The sequence below is a fragment of the Kogia breviceps genome, chromosome 15 (assembly GCF_026419965.1).
Source record: "Kogia breviceps isolate mKogBre1 chromosome 15, mKogBre1 haplotype 1, whole genome shotgun sequence".
NCBI lineage: Eukaryota > Metazoa > Chordata > Mammalia > Artiodactyla > Physeteridae > Kogia > Kogia breviceps.
The window spans coordinates 44,423,316-44,443,965 of NC_081324.1; the positions used below are offsets into that span (position 1 = coordinate 44,423,316).

General features: G+C 36.4%; 1 protein-coding gene across 1 annotated transcript in view; it reads right to left on the reverse strand.

The window, feature by feature from the left end:
* Positions 1 to 2,079: 2,079 nt before the first annotated feature.
* DSG1 (desmoglein 1) overlaps positions 2,080 to 20,650 on the reverse strand; it is a 37,815-nt gene continuing 19,244 nt past the window's right edge. Inside the window, exons 7-15 of the mRNA XM_059040265.2 lie at positions 16,347 to 16,481; positions 15,858 to 16,043; positions 13,448 to 13,707; positions 11,895 to 12,034; positions 9,108 to 9,386; positions 7,756 to 7,889; positions 7,448 to 7,520; positions 5,182 to 5,390; positions 2,080 to 3,120 (exon numbers count right to left, since the gene is read on the reverse strand). Of these exons, the coding sequence (XP_058896248.1) occupies positions 2,080 to 3,120; positions 5,182 to 5,390; positions 7,448 to 7,520; positions 7,756 to 7,889; positions 9,108 to 9,386; positions 11,895 to 12,034; positions 13,448 to 13,707; positions 15,858 to 16,043; positions 16,347 to 16,481 (2,457 nt within the window). The remainder of the gene's footprint in view (positions 3,121 to 5,181; positions 5,391 to 7,447; positions 7,521 to 7,755; positions 7,890 to 9,107; positions 9,387 to 11,894; positions 12,035 to 13,447; positions 13,708 to 15,857; positions 16,044 to 16,346; positions 16,482 to 20,650) is intronic.

Here is a 20,650-nt window from a genome sequence, read left to right on the forward strand (position 1 = left end):
TTATTTCTTCAAACTCCTGGACCCAGGCATCCTCAAGTATATTTCAATAAGTAGCTTTTGACTTTATTTCTGGAAAGACTACCCATTATTAATGGAACCTCCAAATGGGGGAAAGAAATAAAAGAAAGACTCCCTGTGAATGATTCTATTTACACCTCTGCATTTTGGCATGCTACAGACTATCAAAATTTTACATAGTCTACAGAGTTAAAATAAGATGTGTATTGTGGCTTTGAAAATATTGACATCATCTGCTATAACACAGAGTGAAATAGCTCTGGGTAAAATAATTCACTCGCCATCCCCCTTTGACAAGTGTTGGAAGTCCAATAACTATTCTTTGATCTTGTAACACTCTGGGAAATTTGAGTAACTGGGGGGACTAATCCTTAAAATATTTTTGCCATATCCAGTTTCACATTAGTGAGCAAATATTAACATTGAATTTAGAAAAGAGAAAAAAATTCCTCTACCGTACAATAGTAAATTTGCCTCTAAGAATGCTTTGATTCTATTTAGAGATTTTAACCAGGTAACACTATGTAGCAAATTCACAGAAATGACTCATCATAAATAGGACATTATTAAATTTTGAAGTTAGAAAAGTATACTATATAATTTAGACACTATCTATAAATTGGAGCATATATAATCCAAGAGCTTATTGACAAATCAAATCAGGAATGTAAAATTTAGGCTAGTGAGAAAATTTGGTTAGGAGGTGGGATAGAGTAAGGAAACTGGATTGTCTAGTACAATTTCATTCCCATTAACACAATGTCATAAACTCTGTTAAAAGTTCCCAGCTGATCTCTTCAAAATAGCAGCAGAGGGTTATTTTAAAAAGTACTAAACTCAATTAAAACTAATAGTATGGTATTATTTACTGAACAATTCTAACTTCCCCCATTAAATATTTTACATGGGCTAAAAACATGTTTTTAGATCCCCTTAAAAAATTTTCCCAAAGCGTAACTATACTGCAGGCTTTTTTTCGCAGCTCAGTCTAAGTCAATTATTTTATCTTAGGAGATGTGTAATAAAGAGCTGGATATAAATGAATAACACTTACTAAAAACACAATCTGAAAATACAATGTGATTCCTGTCTACTTCTTTGGAAGGTAATTTACCATGTCAGGTGTTACTTGCTCCAGCCTGAGAAGTATACTTGGCAGATTTTCCTTTATTAAGTCAGAGTCACAGTGGTAAAGGGAGAAATGCTTGTGATATACTGCAACTTCACCAGTATGCAATATACATCAATATTGCATCTTCCGCTAGACACAAACTAGAATCAGAGAAGTCCTTGACTCCATAGGAATTATAGCTGAAGCCCCATCTCGAGATCTAGACTCAGATGATGCCAGTTCACTCCCAATCAATCTCACTATGTTGCCACCCTCTTATGGAATTTCCCTCCCAGGAAAAACTTCCTAATTTGAAGTTTGTTTTATCTAGTGCAGTTATTAAGGTGGGAGTGCTTGGTGGCTTGTGGACTTGGCTGAGTAGCCATTTTTTTTTCTTTAATGGTTAACCCTGGTCTAAATATGTGATTGGATTTTTATTTATATTATCTGCGAAATTGACAAGGCATTTGGGGCATATTTCAAATCCTTCCCACATACTTGAGTGCATATTGCATGTTTAGTTTTATTTAAATATTGCCTGGGCTACATGGCAATTCAAAACAGAGCAAGGAGACTGATGCCAATTGCCATCTTAAGGCCAGTGCTTTTACATGACCAAGTTTTATTTATTCTGTGTGCTGGAGATACACTACAGTCCACACAAAAGCCAAGAAGACCCTACAGGCCATCCAGGCACCAAGAAGAGCCTGTCTCAAGTTTTAGTTCACGGTCATGATTCTGTTAGTATGACTAGAAGAAGAAAGTTTACAAATGCTCAGGAGAGCTCTTGCCCAACAGCACTATTTCCATCTATTTTTCTCACTGAGGTGTCTCACCTTGTACCACAATTTTCTTAGCACCCGATTGTCATAAATCACATTGTTAGTTTTTGGGTGGTGGGAATTAAACCTAAATCACAATTACTGAGAAGAAGCGTGCTGGGGTCCTGGCTACTTGGCATATTGTCCTGTACTGTACTTTGTGATTCGACTTTGGGCTGTGATAGGGGAGGCAGATCCTAGGGCATTGCTAAAGTGATGCTCAGAGGAGCCCCTCAAGTGGCCAGTGGTGGATGTGCCCCCGATGCTGCTACTCAGGCCCCCGCCCCCTTCCAGGCTGCTCAGCCCAATGCCACCACCGTTGCCCATCAGGCCACTGCTGCCTATGCCACTGCCTCCACCTAACCCAGCTGGGCCACTAATGCCAGTTATACTGGAGCCTGAAACTACCTTCTCTGTCACAACCACATCGCGGGTGTTTGATACATCGGGGTGCACACTCAGATTGCCCACCAGGCCGGAAGTTGGCTGGATTACTCTTTCTGTCACGACTACATTTGAAGACTCTCTAGGATCAGGGATGGTCAAAGTGGAGGGCAGGCTTGAACTGGGTGTTATCACCCTTTCTGTCACTATAACATTTGACCCATCTCTCAAGTCAGGCATCTCTAACATCCCATTCAGATTGGCACCAGAGATTGGGCTGACCACCCTCTCTGTCACCACTACGTTTGATGCATGTCGGTTATCGTGAACGTGGACAGAAGGCTTCAGAGTGCTCAAGGTGGTGTAAGACTCAGTTAAAGTGACATTACCATAGCCCAGAGGATCAGGAATAGGATGCTGTACCCCAGGTTCCGAGGGGTAGTTACTCTCAGAAATGATGGTGGTGGTGCCGAAATGTGGGGAGATGTGTGGGTGTCCACTACCAATGGGCTCTGTTCCCTGCAGAGGGCAGATCAGTTCAGTGCTGTCAGGTGGCCAAGAGGGATCAGGGTCTGGATATGGTTCAACCTCTTTTCCCAGGCTGATATCTGCCAACTTCTTAAATTTAGTCCCCAGTGTATCCAAATAGCTGTCATCCAAGTCTTCTCCAATGAAGCTACAACAACCCACAGAGCCTGCAGGGGAACCTACCCCTTCAATATCATATATGAGCAAACAGTCATTGGATGGGCGTGCTTCGTCTTCATCTGCATAAGCATATGCTTTCTGAATTTGTAGAAGAAAGAGAAAATGAAATGATGAATACATTTTTAACAGTAATAGAGGTCTTTATCATTTTTTTCCCAGAGCTTTACCCCCCAAAATATATAAAACAAAATTCTAACATCTTCTAGAGACTCTTTAGAAGTTATTATATAATTACTTGAAAGAATTTGGTTAGGAATTATTGTAACTGTAATTTGGATGATACATTTTGACATTTATTTAGATGGACTTCTTCATCTTAGTGCACTTGGGACACAAAAGCACAAAAAGTATCACATGAATGATTTTGCAACCAAGTTAGAAGGAGGTATACTTAAAAACACTGAACTTAAAGTATACCAAAATTGTGTATGTTTTTGGATTTGTTTAAATTAGGTAGTTCATAGTTGATTTGGGTTCATTCAGAATTGTGCTTTTCTTCCTTCAGATGAAGTGAATATGGTGTTTCCATGAAGATTTATTTCAGTGTGGCTTTTTAGGCAAAATAACAGGAAAATTTGACTCTGGGTCAATGCCACTTTTGGATTCAGAATTGAAGGTGACCAAAGACAGTTCTTAAAAATAGAATCTCCTCCAATTCAAAGTGAAAGCTCACAGACATGTGTACTTTTATTTCATCTCTTTTGTTTGTAATATTGGATTGCAAACTTTCAGGTTAAGCAGAAATACCTTTATTAGCAAACCAACTCACTGTGCCATTTCAGTTCAAAAATAGTTTTTGAGTCCTTACTGTTTGACAGACACTCCCTTAGGAAGTTGGCAATAAAGTAATCAACAACATCAGATAAAGTCGCTCTCTCACAGGGCTGACATTTCAGTAGTATGAGCCAGACTACACATAAATGTATTTGTTAGGAGGTGCAGAGTAAAGGAATAGAGAGGGATAGGGTTGCTCTTTCAGACAGAGTGGTCGCGGACAGCATCTCATAAAGTGATGGTTGTTCAGAGACTAAAGTCACGGGGACAGTAAAGCAGAGTGTGTTCTGGGCAGAAGGTGATACAAGTGCAAAAATTGTGAGGCAGAAATGGAACTTTTCATGAAAATGATATTCATTTGTAGGGACATGGATAGGAGGTATACCTATGGATTTCAGCAACAGTCACCTTATTATTTGCTGCTATTTGGAAGGCTTTTACTAGTATTTCAGTTCAAAATATCAGCCACCCTTTGATTAGGAGAGTTAATGACTGTATTTTAGGCCAGAGTGTAGGACATAAATGTATCGGAGACAGTATCAGAGGTAGGAAATATCTGAAGGTTTAAGTATCATATGGGGTATATCCACGGGCAATTCTGTCTCTACCTGAAGATGGCAAAATTAATTGTCTCTGGTTCTTAGAATGTCCTGGAAGTGTACTATGGCTCTTGGACCCACCCTTATTGCGTGTTTACTCTGCGCTTGGAACTGAGCCAGGTACTAGCAACATAATGTAGAGCCCATGCAGGCGAGGCACTAAAAACGGTGGTGGACATGTAACCAACAGATTTTAGCAATGGTATGTTCTATAAAATGTACAAACAAAGTACTACAGAGATACACATAAAGAAACATCAACACTATTTTGGATTCACAGTAAAAACTTCAGAAAGGCAGGGGTGTTTGAACCGGATAGAAAGATGAGTGTGGGTTTGTGAGAGAGAAGATCAGGTAAAAGCATTCCAGGATGAGCACAGCATAAGCAAAGACATGGAGGGCAGTAGACCAGTGTGAATAAGGCAAAGGGGCTTGGCAAGCGGGGTGGCTGGTAAGAAGTAATTGGAGGTGTGAGGGTGTGAGGGAAGAGGTCAATTGGTTAATTGCTGTATGAAGGAGTTTGGATTTCACGCCACAGACAAAACAGAGCTGGGAGCCACTGGTTGTTTTAAAGTGGGGAGTAAAGTGCTCAAGTCAGAGTTTGAGAAATACTATTCAGCAGGAATATAGATTGTCAGGCGTAAAGACCAGAGGCTGGGAACCTAGTTAGGAAACGCCCACCAAAGCCCTGTTGGGAAACAGCGGGAGCCTGGGGTAGCGATATGGGTGCAGCATGGAAAGGAAGGCATGGGGATAGAGAGCTTACCTGGCAGAAGTAATTTTCCATGAAGTTCATATTCAGCCCTCCTTGTCTACATTCCCTTATAGAACTTCTTCTTAATGTTCCAGAATTTTCTTGACCTATCTTACGTGTTCCTGATGTTTTACCTGCATCCAGTAGTTCCAATGTTGTCGTTCTTTCTCCTCCTCCCAGATCTTGTATTTTTCTGCCACGATACTCATTTGTGTAAACCCCTAAAAGTGTTGATCAAATTAAATTTTACTTTCTCCTGTAAACTGTTTTTTCTCTAGTGTATTGTAAACTAAAAATAGTAACTTACTGTAATGTATAGTTTCTCCATTTAAGTACGCAGTTGTGAGTGAGCAAAGAAATAAAATGAAGGTAATACGGGACTTCCCTGGTGGCCACAGTGGTTAGGAATCTGCCTGCCAATGCAGGGGACACGGATTTGATCCCTGGTCCAGGAAGGAGCAACTAAGCCGGTGCGCCACAACTACTGAGCCCGCATGCCACAACTACTGAAGCCCACATGCCTAGAGCCTGTGCTCCACAACAAGAGAAGCCACCAAAATGAGAAGCCCGGGCACCGCAACAAAGAGTAGCCCCTGCTCGCCACAACTAAAGCCCGCGCACAGCAACGAAGACCCAATGCAGCCAAAAATAAATAAATAAATAAAAAATGAAGGTAATACATAAAGAAAGGAGTTGCAAATATGATATTGAGTTCAAAATAATATTATTAATTAATTTGTTAATTCAGTAATTATTTGAGACACTACTATACGTTGTGCTGGGATCGGGGGCTCCACAGAGGTTATAAAACCCTATCTATGCCTTAGAGAGTTTGATTTCAAATCGGGGGAAAATACCCAAATTCTAAAACTTAAAAAAAAAACTGTATAAGGATACTCAATGTATTATTAGAAGCACAGGGCCTCCAGGGCATTCAGAGAAGAGGCCATGGCTATGGTGAGGGGATATGTTTGCATGAAGACTCTGGGATATGCACTTGATTGTGAGGGGTGAGTAGAAGCCTGTTACAAAATTCCAGGCAGGTTAGATAAAAGGATGGCCCAAGCTATGGAAGTGCCATGGACAGAGAAAGTGTTGACAATGGGGTAGGTGTCCTATGGCTTTCATATTTTGAAGATCTTGAGTTTAGGTACAATGTTTCATACAGTGTTGCATACTGCTTACTCTGGTGCCTCTCACTGTGCTTTGTTCAAGGTTTGTAGACTTAAATGCATACATAAATCCTGGTGGATGTGAGGATTTGACAAGTCTTGAGAACTGACTGTCAATGAATAGGGAGATAAGAGAGTCAAAAATGAGTTTCTGCTTTTGAGGTGGAGGGTGTTGGGGTCATTAACAAAAATGGACACCTCAGGGGGAGAAATAAGTTTATAGACTAGCATCTCCAGTCTTCTGAATGTGGTCCAGTTCTATAAGTCATAAACATTCCTATGTCTTTTACATTTTGAAGAGTTCAAAGTGGAAAAGTCATGATCACAAGTTTGAAAAAGACTGAATGAAAAATAAGAGAATCAAGAATATTTAGTTACCTTGAAATAAGGCAAGATGGTACAATTATTGTCAAAGATATGAGTTTTTAAAATTTATTCCTCTTTTTCTTAGACTGATTTTGTGAACTGTGGAGGCAGATGCTAGCCTCAATAAATGAGCATACATCTACTTAATAGGGCTGTACTTTAATTCAAATTAGTGGTTTTTAATAAATAACAATTGCTCTATTAGACAGAAAAATCTCAGCCAAAATTGACTTCTGGTTACAATTCAGTACTTCTCTCCTATTTATAGAAATCCTAATCAGGTCATCTCTGTGAACTCTCTGATGATTGAAGAAGATTAAAAAAAATACAACCTAAAAGAATAATAAGTATTGTAGGTTTTTCTTTATCATTTAATTTTCAAATTAGTCATTTAAGAAAGAATGATGGGGGCTTCCCTGGTGGCGCAGTGGTTGGGAGTCCGCCTGCCGATGCAGGGGACGCGGGTTCGTGCCCCGGTCCGGGAGGATCCCACATGCCTCAGAGCGGCTGGGCCCGTGAGCCATGGCCGCTGGACCTGCGCGTCCGAAGCCTGTGCTCCGCAACGGGAGAGGCCGCAACAGTGAGAGGCCCGCGTTCCGGAAAAAAAAAAAAAAAAAAAAAAATGATGGGAACGATTGTAAAGATAAGACAATTGAGAAATTGTAAGGTATGCAAAGACAGATAATAGAGTTCCTCGTTAGTCATTTGAAATACGAAAACTTAAAAAAAAATTTTCTTACCTGAGTTGTCAATGCACTCAATAATATCTGCATTATTGGGTGGTATTTGTGGTGCACAGATATTGGTCAAATCCTAAAGGACAGGAAACATTTTCCCATTTGTAATGATTCTTTTCTTTCAATAATTATACACTGGATTTGTTCTCAAATTACCTCAGATTTTCTAAAAGGATACTAAAAGTAATCTGAACCTCATTTAGAAAGGCTTCCCTGGTTACTGTCATCTAATTCTGCTGTACCTTTTTCTTCGTTTTCCCCATCGGCTATCCCAGAACAAAGAACAACCTAGACTGTTAGTGAACACTTACCGCACGTTTGGGCTGCGCTCCTTCCACTGCCCACGAATGAATTGCTCCATCCAAACATTCAGGAACAGGCTTAAATCTGGCCCCAGAACCAGGGACACCTCCACAGTCACAAAACATCAACAAAACTGGGACCACTCATGGTGAAAAGATAGGAATATTGCAATTAGCAGTGGGACCATATTAAAACAAAACAACCTGCTTTTATGATTAAATTTGAACCCCCTAATATAACTCCATTTGATTCCGACATTATTATGAAAGTTTCAGAAAACAAGCTGAATAATGGTGAGATACCAAAATCTATGTGAGCCTCAGACTGCAATCAATTTTTATTTGTTAGATAGTATTCAGATTACAGATCATAGTATACTATTAAAGCAGATGAGTCTTTTCCCTATCATTACTTAGGAAAATATTAAAGGAAAAATATTCCTCAGAGACTGTAGCATCTGGCTCATCGCCACTCTAATTTCTATCATCATCCAAGACAATGTTAAAGACCACCTGAAGAATCCATTGGATATTATGCCCGCATGTCTATATCCTTGACTATTTCCACTCTAGTGACCATACAATGTGGTCTATCTCTAAATGCTTCCATGCGTGGTACTTCCTTTTCATTATCTAAGTATTGTTGTGAAGTAAGTTTTATTATTTCACAGATGGCAAAAGCAAGGCTCAGAAAACTTGGGTAAACTTTGAAGGACTCAGACAGTGAATTTAGAAGCTGGAGTTTAATTCTTCATCTATTTGGCTCTCCTCTCCTTAGGCTGTGCAGCTTTAGCACAGCATGAAATCCCTTCAAGGTCTAGCCCCTGCCTATCGTTCTAGTCTCAACTCTCACCATGTTATCAAGCACATCCTTTATTCCTTCTATGCTGGAGTCCTTTATTTCAGTTACTTGCACTCTCATTCTTTTGGGATTTTGCACATGGATTTTTTTTTCTTCTTGTATTGTGTTCCCCTTTTCTCGTCCACTAGGCTAGCTCCTATTCATCTGTTAAAACCCAATTCAGAGTTTACTTTCTCTATGTAGCCTTTTCTGATTGTTTCAGTCAGTTGTTTCTGACTGTCTTCTTCACTCAAATAGCAATTTGAACCTGTCTGTTATGGTACTTTCCTATTACATTGAGATACAAAGCAAAAAAGTTTTTATCCTCCACTGCACTCTAAGGGGTCAAGTTGTTTGATTTTTTTTTCATGTCATAAACCCAACACCAAACATAGAAATTTCTTGATAATTGCACAAAATAAGAATTTGTAAAATATATTTCATCAAAGGATCAGAAAACTTATTTCCTCTCCACAATTTTTTAGGGGGCACATAAAAACAGGACTGTTAAAGTACTTACATCCTAGGATCAAGAATCCCATGATGAGTAGTCCAATGCTAGCAGGACCAAAATGTATATTATTTTTGTTTGTTTTCCGTAAAGCACTGGTGTGACCTACAGAGGCATTATTTGTTTGAATCCTGGCACTGTTTATGTAGGTATTAGTAGTAACATCTGAGGAAGTAAGGCCATTTGTGCTAGTACTGGTATTATTTTTATTAGACGATGAATCATTTTTCCAGGAACTACTTTCAAGATTAATAATAATTGTACCAGTAGAAGTTCTTTGAAGAGCATCTGTAACAAGGTTTAAAATGAAAGAAATATTTTATACATTTAGCGTAATAATTGTTGGACAATACAAAACTATTTCCTCTTTGCATCAGTACTTATTTCAATGTCTTTATTCCCACCGATTCGGTAACTCCGCATATTGTCTCTTGTCTGTGACTCAGTTTTTAAATCAAACCATTATGAATAAATATTAGTGCTTGAGAAAAACTGTCCTATGTGTTGAGAAACATACACAGTAAACACCACATTATGTATTGGTCAGCAGTGTGTCATAAGCCACTGTGGAGACATCTCTAGACCATGTGTTGCACACTTCTCCATGTATTAGACTAGATTTTGTTTGCTGTTTTACTGTCTTTCATCTTCAGTTCTTGTCTTTTTTCCTTTTATGGGCTGACAAAACCAACAGACTTTGCGCAGATTGGTCAGTCATTTGTATAAAAATCTCCTACTGATAAAGTAGCATATCCTAAAGCTCACAACCAACAGTTCAAACAACTCATAGGAGAGGGAATTTGGCACTATTGGGGGAGGGGAATCTTCATTTCAATAAAATGAAGCACTTTTGTTTCACAAGCAGATATTCCAAATTTGCTTTTTTCTTATCCTTCAAAGTTTCAGTAAATTATTGTGTTTGTTGACTAAACACAGGAGGAGAGACATTTGTGATTTGTTTCAACTTAATGGTTCCACACTTGCTGTTGGCTTCAGCAAGTTACTATTATTGTTATTACTATTTCTATTATATAGATGTAAGCGCTGTTGTCAGACTTTGTCCATCGCGATGTCACTCTAGAATCTGGCACAATGGCTGACGTTTGGTTAGAATTTGATACTTAGTTTCTGGATAAATGAATAAAGATAGCCCTGGAAGTACATAACAGAGATAGGTTTACATACAGTCTATCTGATAACAAAGCCCATGCCCTTTTAGCCCAGCTATGCTGATTCTATTGTTACTGTTTTGTTGGAATACAACAGTTCTATTGTACTGTTACTGTTTTTGTTATTTTTATTATTATCATCGGATCTAATGTTTATCCCCAGAAGGTGGTATTTTTTAATGACAAAGGGAATGCTCCCTATTTGCCATCAGCCTACCGTTTAGTAAATTAAAGTTCCAATTTCTCTTTCATGTGTCCAATTAAGCTTGATGTTGGATGTAGGAAAAGGAGTAAACTAGCAATTGCTTAAGACAATTTCAGCACTGAAATAAACTTTATATGTAGATGGAATAAACATTTCGATTTGTAATAAACATTTTTAATATTACATTTATTTTGACTGATTGTGGAAAAGACCAGCATAATTTGGAAAAAAATTCTGAATTGTTGAATGACTTTAAAGAAATTCTGTTTTGAAGGAGAAAAACAAATACCGTATGCTAACACATATATATGGAATCTAAGAAAAAAAATGTCATGAAGAGATTAGTGATAGGACGGGAATAAAACACAGACCTACTAGAGCATGGACTTGAGGATATGGGGAGGGGGAAGGGTAAGATGTGATGAAGTGAGAGAGTGGCAGGGACATATATACACTACCAAATGTAAATTAGATAGCTAGTGGGAAGCTGCCGCATAGCACAGGGAGATCACCTCTGTGCTTTGTGACCACCTAGAGGTGTGGGATAGGGAGGGTGGGAGGGAGGGTGACACAAGAGGGAAGAGACATGGGAACATATGTATATGTATAACTGATTCACTTTGTTGTAAAGGAGAAACTAACACACTATTGTAAAACAGTTATACATCCAATAAGGATGTTAAAAAAGAAAAAGCAATGCTGTTTTATTTCTTTTAAACTTGTGAAGCAAGTAGAAATTGTCAATCACTTTTTAGGACAATTGAAAGAAAAAGAGGAAGAAAGGGAGAGAAGGAGGAAGAAGGGAGGAAGAGAAACTGAAGTAGCAAATATTGCTTAGAATTAGCCTCGAGGAACTTCCCTCCTAGTGATTAGCCTAATTTAATTTTGTTGGTATTGAAAAGTAATATAATCATGCTGATTCCAAATTGTTTACACGAAATTGTACATCAACTTTCCAAGGATCATGTAAAGTTAAGTTAGCTTGGCTTTGAGTCTGTTTGAAAATAATTTTACAGTACAATTAAAAATTTCAATTACTGACATTAATACGAACTAACATTTATTGAATGTCAGCACTCGTCTAGTGCTTTACATGTAGTAACTCCTAACTTCTAAATCCATAATGTTATTGGCCCATTTTATGGAAGAGAAAACTGAGGGATAAATGGGTTAAATAACTTCTCTAAAATCTTAGAGCTAGTAAGTGATGGTACGAGATACCAATCCAGTCTAATTCCAGAGCTCACGGTCTTAACCCTAAATTATAATGCCTCTTGTATCATTCAGGATTTGATTGTATAATACCCAATATGATAACTTTTGTTGGAAAAAGGGTTAGTTCAAATGACAGTAATTAAAATGTTAGTTTCTGAATGTATATATAACTTCCAGTAGATGGGAAAAATTAAATTGACTACTTACCATCTATAGCTAGAATTGTTCCTTGGTATTTTCCCCTAAGTATTTTATATTGTTGAACTGTAGCTTTATTTCTCAAAATAATTATGCCTGTTTTTGAGTCAATAGTGATTAGGCCAGCTGGATTCCTTGCCATTACATATCTGTATTTGAAAGACAATGGTACAAATTAATGTTAGCTATCTAAAGGCAGGGGGGAGAGAAAGAGAGATTTTGATTTTAAACCATGTTTCCAGCCAGTAGTTGTAACTCCTGGATATAATTTTCAATTATTGGAGACTATATTTTTGGGGGGGGGCAGTTTCAGCTGTTTGAGGACATTCAGAAATGTATGAAGATTTAAATTTAAGAAAAAAGAATTACTGAGCAGCCACCTGTGATGGAATGTCTATTACAGCCCACTTAGATGTGCGAATAATCCTGATACCTGCGGTCTCATTTTCATTTGATTTTGGTAGCATCAGAACTGTCCTGAACAGCCCAGATGCTGGGACTTCCTGGGCTGCTACTAATTCTAAACTATTCTCTTACCAAAGAAGTTACTTCTTCAGCAGCTTGGCTTTCATCCCTTCCCTATTTCCGCTCCCCTCCCCATATACACAGTGAATATACAGGACTTCTTGTGGATTCCAAACTCTGTCCTTGTCTTGTGCCTCTATCCTATTCTCTATTCTCTTTCTCTTCTCATCTTTGACTTCGAAGTTTTCCTTCTCATTTATATGTTCGTTAGACAAACATTGGTTAGATAACTCTCTGTGTCAGGCATTGTGCTAAACTCAGGAAATAGAACTTGGAAAGCAGTCAGATAGGGGTGTGGTCTTCCCTCATTGAACTCACATCTGTGGAGTACAAGAGAGCTTTTCAGTAATGGCAGTGCAGTGTGATAAGAGCTATAACTGAAATACTCACATGGAATGAGAGGAACACAGAGAAAGAACTTTAAAAACTCATTTGTGAGGTCTTTCCACTCCACCATTATTCCTGATTTTGCAAAATACATGTGCACATATACACACAGATTTTTCATGATCAAGTAGAAACACTCGGATACGTAGAGTTAAAAAAAATTACACAGCTTAATTTTTCCTTAATGTAACCAATTTTTCATATCAAGGTTATTGTTGACCAATATTACATGCTGATTAAAGAGAGAAAGTAACTGAAATGCGTTAACTAAATCTAATTGATTTCAATCTGGGCAAATTTGCAATGGGAAAATCAATCCATCAAATCTTCCAAGGGGAATAACCATGATATGTAGTAATCAGCTAACTGGTCAATAAAATATATAAACACAGGAGTGTCAAACTTTCCAGATACAATATTTTCACATTTTAAACCTTCACATTTTTCCATCTTACATTTTGTGCAAATATTTATATTTTCTTAAGTTAAACAGTCTAAATTAGGTAACAATTCCCCAATTAGTACATTTTATGATTGAATTTCAAAAATGGTGACAAATATTTTAATTCAGATACTTCAAATTTCTAAAAAGAACATATTTACTTAAGCTCAATATGTGGTGAAAATTAGTTGGAAAATGTCAGTCTTACCTAACAGTGGTTGAAGGTAGACCTGTGTCCAGATCAGTAGCTATAAAGTCTCCCAATTGATAGTTTTGTCCCATCTCTCTAGTTACTACAAATGTCTTTGAACTTGGACGGAACACTGAGCCTTCAACTACATTTAACACAGTCACAGAGACTACAGTTGCTCTGAGTTTATATTGAGACATAATTGATTGATGAAATTCAGCTTTATTTCTAACACCAAGACTAAGTTGCAGATTCTTCACAGCTTCATAATCTAGGGGCTAGAAAATACAGAGTGAAATAGTTTTACTATAGGGAAAAAACATTCTAGAGGAAAGAGAAATTCTTTGATAATAGGCAAAAAAGTTCTTACATCTTTTTCTTTAATTAAATATAAATACATATAAATACACACTCTATTCTTACTTTATATTCAATTCAATACAAACATGAAAATACAGTAAGAAAAAGCCCAATTGTCTTAGATCCTTTGTTGAAAAGTTGAAAATGTATGAGTTCTAATTGTCCACCAAACTAAGAAACTTAAAATAATACAGGTGGTCAAATCCATGCATTTTGTAGTGCAAAGAGAGCTTATGTTAGATGCTATCATTTCAGCTTTCTCAGAAAATAGCTCTATTTATTAGGAAGAATGGTCAAGTATATCATAGGTTCAATCATTTGACTGATTTTATCCATAAAGAACTATTTACAAGAAATTTTACTATGTATATGTGACTTCTTTCAATAAATCAAGTAATAGAATGTAGTATATAAATAATAAAAAGAAATCCGTATTTTATTCAACATATCCTGGAAAAATTCAATTTATATTATAAAATTATCAAGTAGTCATTTTCATTATGAAATGCAGTGTCAAAATCCACTACTCATAAAACCACAACTATGCATTATGCCTATAAATACCAACTATATTTTTTTGAATTTTCACATAACAGTAATTTAGATGACCGTCGATTCACACACTGAGATGTCTACTTAGCTAAAATTTTCAGTCTTTGCTCTAATATTAGCTTTATTTGCAACTCCAAGAATGGCTATAAAATTATGTATACATATACATCGCACACACATATTACATATATATATAATCCTAACAAAAGAGTTAATATATGATGTCATGTCTGGGAGAAAAATCAACAGTATTCCCATTTTACAGACAGAGATATTGAAGCCAGATAGATCAATTAATTTTCTAAAGTAATATCATAGTTTGGGGTGAAATAGATTAGGACTCAGTTTCCCCAGCAGGGAAACCTAGATAGTGTAGTGGAAAGAATGTGAACTTAATAGCTAGAGAAGCCTAGGTTTGAATATCAGCTGTCCCACTTACTAGTGATGAGAACTGAGCAGGTTACAAACTCTCTCTGAATCTCAATGTATTTATTTGTAATGTGGGCATATAACCTATTTTACAGGGATGCTGTAGAGAATAAACTAAATCATCCGCACACTGCCTCAGTGAATGGAAGCTGTGGGCATGGTGACACTTTATGAAGACATATGAGACAAATGATCACACATTCCTATGGGGACAGAATTCCTTAGGAGTTTATTTCCCAGAGCAATTCTGAAAGAAGAAAACAGTTAAAAAAGTATTACATTTTACCATGAGGAATACGTATTGCATGCATCACGTACAATCCATGCACAGCTATTGCAGATTTTAAAAAATAGACTGACAAGTCTTGTAGCACAGGGTGAAATCTTCACTATCAGCTCCCTAGGAGTCAGATATTTTTCCCCTTCGAATCTCAGAAAAAATTCTACTTCAGGTAAATGTGGTGGATCAGTAATATAGAGGGGACACAGGAGAACTGTGTTGACTTGGACCAAATCTCTATGACTTGGACAAAGTCTCTAGTATACTTATGTCTGTAATAAACCTGAGTCAGCTGCAGAAGTGAGATGAGAATGTGATAATCCTACAATTACAGTAATTTAATTTTAATTCTGTGAAAACACACTGGATGAACTAACAACTTTTAATTTATGTGGTGAATGTTATTAATGAATAATAATTGATGTACAGTGTTGACAGGGACACTTTTTTTTAGGCAATGTTTAATCTGCTTTAAAAAATATTCTTCAAATGTATAAAACAAAACCTTAAGGATTAATCATATTTTGTTGTAAGCATAAAATAAGATTTGTGTTTAAAAATGTATGATCTGTGAGGGAATATTGTATTGACAGAAAAGAGTTTCAAGTAAAAAGTTCAATGCCTGTCTTTATGAAGTTATATAAGCAGAAAAACTCTATAAAAAAGCTCTATATCATGTATAATTCTAAAACACAGTAATTTTTATTCTTTCACCCACTCAAGTTTGTGAAATGTTAACATCATTTTAAGATTAACACTTTGAAAAAAAACCAAGAAAACAAAATATTTAGGATAATTATTCCATACCTTAATAACCTTTAAAGTTCCTACATTTGTTCTTTCATTCATTTCTATGTCAAACCAATTTCCCTCATTTCCAGAGATAAAGAAAATGACTGCCATCCAGTTAGCTGAGAACTCCTCATCCAAATCAATTATTCTTATCTGGAGCAAATTTGAATTTAGAACATTTTCTTCAATATTTATGGAATACTGAAACAAGAAGTAAAAAATTTTAGCACAAACTATGTGAGAAATAGGACTATATTAGTTTTATATAGAATGTTTATAGTTATTCATGATATAGAAAAGAGATCTATGTTTGTGGTCTCACTTTTCATTGTTCAAATAGGGTTTTAAAATATGTATTATATAAACAAACATGAGATGAAATATTTGTGTACATTTGCGTTGTGTGTGACTAAAGATAACACGTACATATATAAATAGAATTGTTTGAACAAATTTTAGAAGGTAATGAACCTAAAGTTGTTAAATTCAAGGACTAAAACTTACTGCTGACTGTTCCATGTATGGGATGTTATCATTGACATCGAGGACTTTAATGCTGCATTCACACTCTGCTGCCATACCATCTGCCCCACCATCTCGGTCTGAGCCTCTTACAACTAGAGAGTACTGGCCATATTGCTAAAAATACACACAACAAACATTACCACAGCTGATGTAGACAGTTTTTATTTTGTCTCATAAAAGATCTTTTAAAATGTTGGATCAACATTTACATAAATCAATGATGAAGATAGAGGTAACAAAGAATATTGAAAATTTGCAAATCTCACATTAATCAATATGAAGTTGCCACTTCAATTCCCAAAATTTCTTTTCCAGCATCATTTAAAAGAAGCGAAAATTTTAAAAGACATCATTCCTTATTAAATGTTGATAAAGTTTATAAAGGGTGAAGCAGAAGAAAATGATCAGGAGGGGAGAGATTAATGTTTACAAAAAATTTATGGAATTAAAATTCTGTACCCCAAATTATCAACCCCTGAAGAATAAAGAGATAGCAAATGGTTTGCATTTTGGGGGGGTGGCAGTACATTTATTGATGATATGTTTTCTTGATTCTACACAAAGGTATTTAAATTTTTAGAAGCTGGTAAAAGCCATGAAGCCTTTTCCAGACACATGCATATATGCATCCTCACTCAAAGTTGTGGATATAATTTTAGAGGATTCATAGTTAGAGACGTCTTGAGGGCTCTCCACAAATGCCAGGTTAAGAATATCTTCTCTGAAAAAAAGGGAGAGGGCTCAAATGATGAAGATTGGAAATGAAAAAGGAGAAGCTATAAAGGACACCACAGAAATACAAAGGATCATTAGAGACAACTACAAGCAACTGTATGCCAATAAAATGGACAACCTGGAAGAAACAGAAAATATGAACAGACCAATCACAAGTACTAAAATTGAAACTGTGATTAAAGAATTCCCAACGAACAAAAGTCTAGGACCAGATGGCTTCGCAGGCAAGTTCTATCAAACATTTAGAGAAGAGTTAACATGGATTTCTTCTTCTGAAACTATTCCAAAAAATTGCAGAGGAAGGAATGCTTCCAAACTCATTCTATGAGGCCACCATCACCCTGATACCAAAATCAGACAAAGATACCCCAAAAATAAACACTACACGCCGATATCACTGATGAACATAGATGCAAAAATCCTCAACAAAATACTAGCAAACAGAATCCAACAGGATATTAAAAGAATCATACACCGTGATCAAGTGGGATTTGCCCCAGGGGTGCAAGGATTTTTCAATATCCGCAAATCAGTCAGTGTGATACACCACATCAACAAACTGAAGAATAAAAACCATATGAACATCTCAGTAGATGCAGAGAAAGCTTTTGGCAAAATTCACTCCCCAGAAAGTGAGCATAGAGGGAACCTACCTCAACATAATAAAGGCCATATATGACAAACCCACAGCCAACATGGCTCTCAATGGTGAAAAACTGAAACCATTTCCACTAAGATCAGGAACAAGACAAGGTTGCCCACTCTTACCACTATTATTCAACATAGTTTTGGAAGTTTTAGCCATAGCAATCAGAGAAGAAAAAGAAATAAAAGTAATCCAAATTGGAAAAGAAGAAGGAAAGCTGTCACTGTTTGCAGATGACATGATACTGTACATAGAGAATCCTAAAGATGCTACCAGAAAACTACTAGAGCTAATCAATGAATTTGGTAAAGTAGCAGGATACAAAATTAATGCACAGAAATCTATTGTATTCATATACACTAATGATGCAAAATCTGAGAGTGAAATTAAGAAAACACTCCCATTTACCAATGCAACAAAAAGAATAAACTATCTAGGAATAAACCTACCTAAGGAGACAAAAGACTTGTATGCAGAAAGTTAAAAGACACTGATGAAAGAAATTAAAGATAATACAAACAGATGGAGAGATATACCTTGTTCTTGGATTGGAAAAATCAACATTGTGAAAATGACTCTACTACCCAAAGCAATCTACAGATTCAATGCAATCCCTATCAAACTACCACTGGCATTTTTCACAGAACTAAAAAAAAAAAATTCAGAATGTGTATGGAAACACAAAAGACCCCGAATAGCTAAAGCAATCTTGAGAAAGAAAAACAGAGCTGGAGGAATCAGGCTCCTGGACTTCAGACTATACTACAAAGCTACAGTAATCAAGACAGTATGGTACTGGCACAAAACCAGAAATATAGATCAATGGAACAGGATAGAAAGCCCAGAGATAAACCCATGCACATATGGTCACCTTATCTTTGATAAAAGAGGCAAGAATATACAGTGCAGAAAAGACAGCCTCTTCAGTAAGTGGTGCCAGGAAAACTGGTCAGCTACATGTAAAAGAATGAAATTAGAACACTCCCTAATACCATACACAAAAATAAACTCAAAATGGATTAAAGACCTAAATGTAAGGCCAGACACCATCAAACTCTTAGAGGGAAACATAGGCAGAACACTCTATGACATAAATCACAGCAAAATCCTTTTGATCCACGTCCTAGAGAAATGGAAATAAAAACAAAAATAAACAAATGGGACCTAATGAAACTTAAAAGCTTTTGCACAGCAAAGGAAACCATAAACAAGACAAAAAGACAACCCTCAGAATGGGAGAAAATATTTGCAAACAAAGCAACTGACAAAGGATTAATCTCCAAAACATACAAGCAACTCATGCAGCTCAATATCAAAAAAACAAACAATCCAATCCCAAAATGGGCAGAAGACCTAAATAGACATTTCTCCAAAGAAGATATACAGATTGCCAAAAGGCACATGAGAAGATGCTCAACATCGCTAATTATTAGAGAAAGGCAAATCAAAACTACAGTGAGATATCACCTCACACCAGCCAGAATGGCCATCATCAAAAACCTACAAACAGTAAATGATGGAAAGGGTGTGGAGTAAAGGGAACCCTCCTACACTGTTGGTGGGAATGTAAATTGGTACAGCCACTATGGAGAAAGGTATGGAGGTCCCTTCAGAAACTAAAAATAGAGCTAACATATGATCAGCAATCCCACTTCTGGGCATATATCTGGAGAAAAACATGGTTCGAAAGTATACATGCACCCCAATGTTCATTGCAGTGCTGTTTACAATAGATGAAAGCAACCTAAATGTCCATCGACAGATGAATGGATAAAGAAGACGTGGTACATACATACAATGGATATTAGCCATTAAAAAGAATGAAATACTGCCAGTTGCAGGAACATGGATGGACCTGGAGATTATCATACTAAGTGAAGTAAGTCAGACAGAGAAAGACAATATCATATGATATCACTTATATGCAGAATCTAAAAAAAAAATGATACAAATAGACTTATTTGCAAAGTGGAAACAGACTCACACACTTAGAGAATGAACTTATAGTTACCAGAGGGGGAAGCGTGGGGTTACAGATAGATTGTGAGCTTGGGATTGACATGTACACACTGCTATGTTGAAAATAGATAACCAACAAGGACCTACTGTATAGCACAGGGAACTCTGCTCAATATTATGTAACAACCTAAATGGGAAAAGAATTTGAAAAAGAATAGATACATTTATACATATAACTGAATCACTTTGCTGCACACCTGAAACTAACACAACATTGTTAATCAACTATAATCCAATAAAAAATAAAAATTAGAAAGAATAAAATATCTGCTCTGGTGGTTTGCCAGTGATTGCAGAGTTCCTTTACTTTTTAGAGCTCTTCACCATTACATCTCTTTTCATGTTAAAGGAAACCCACTGGGCTCTTTAGGAAAGTTTGAGAGAGAAATACCTAAATAGTCAATTTCTTCTTATGGTAATTTTCAAGCAAGTAAAAAAGGACATAGTGGTAACCTAGAAACTGATGGCATTTGGATCAATAAAGAGTGTTAAAATAATCTGATTTATCCTAAGTCTAGGAATCATTAGCAGGGAGATGTCATTTTAAAATAACTATAATACTTAAAATGAAATTTAATTAAATATCATATAGAAAATAAAACTTTCTCATTTATAACCCCCAAATATATGCACATCAGTTATATTCTATCCACATTAAAAAACGTAATGGGAAAAGTTGGTATTTTAAAATTAAAACAAGGGACCACATGGCATTATAGAAACTATGCAATGCTGGTTCTAATTTGGTAACAAGCAATAATTATTTTTTTTATTTGTAAATGAAGAGACAGGTCTGGATGTTACTTAATTCTTATCCATCATTCTGATTCTGTGATTCATTTCCCAAAGTACTCAGTGGGCTGTCAGTAGGTGAGATATAGGA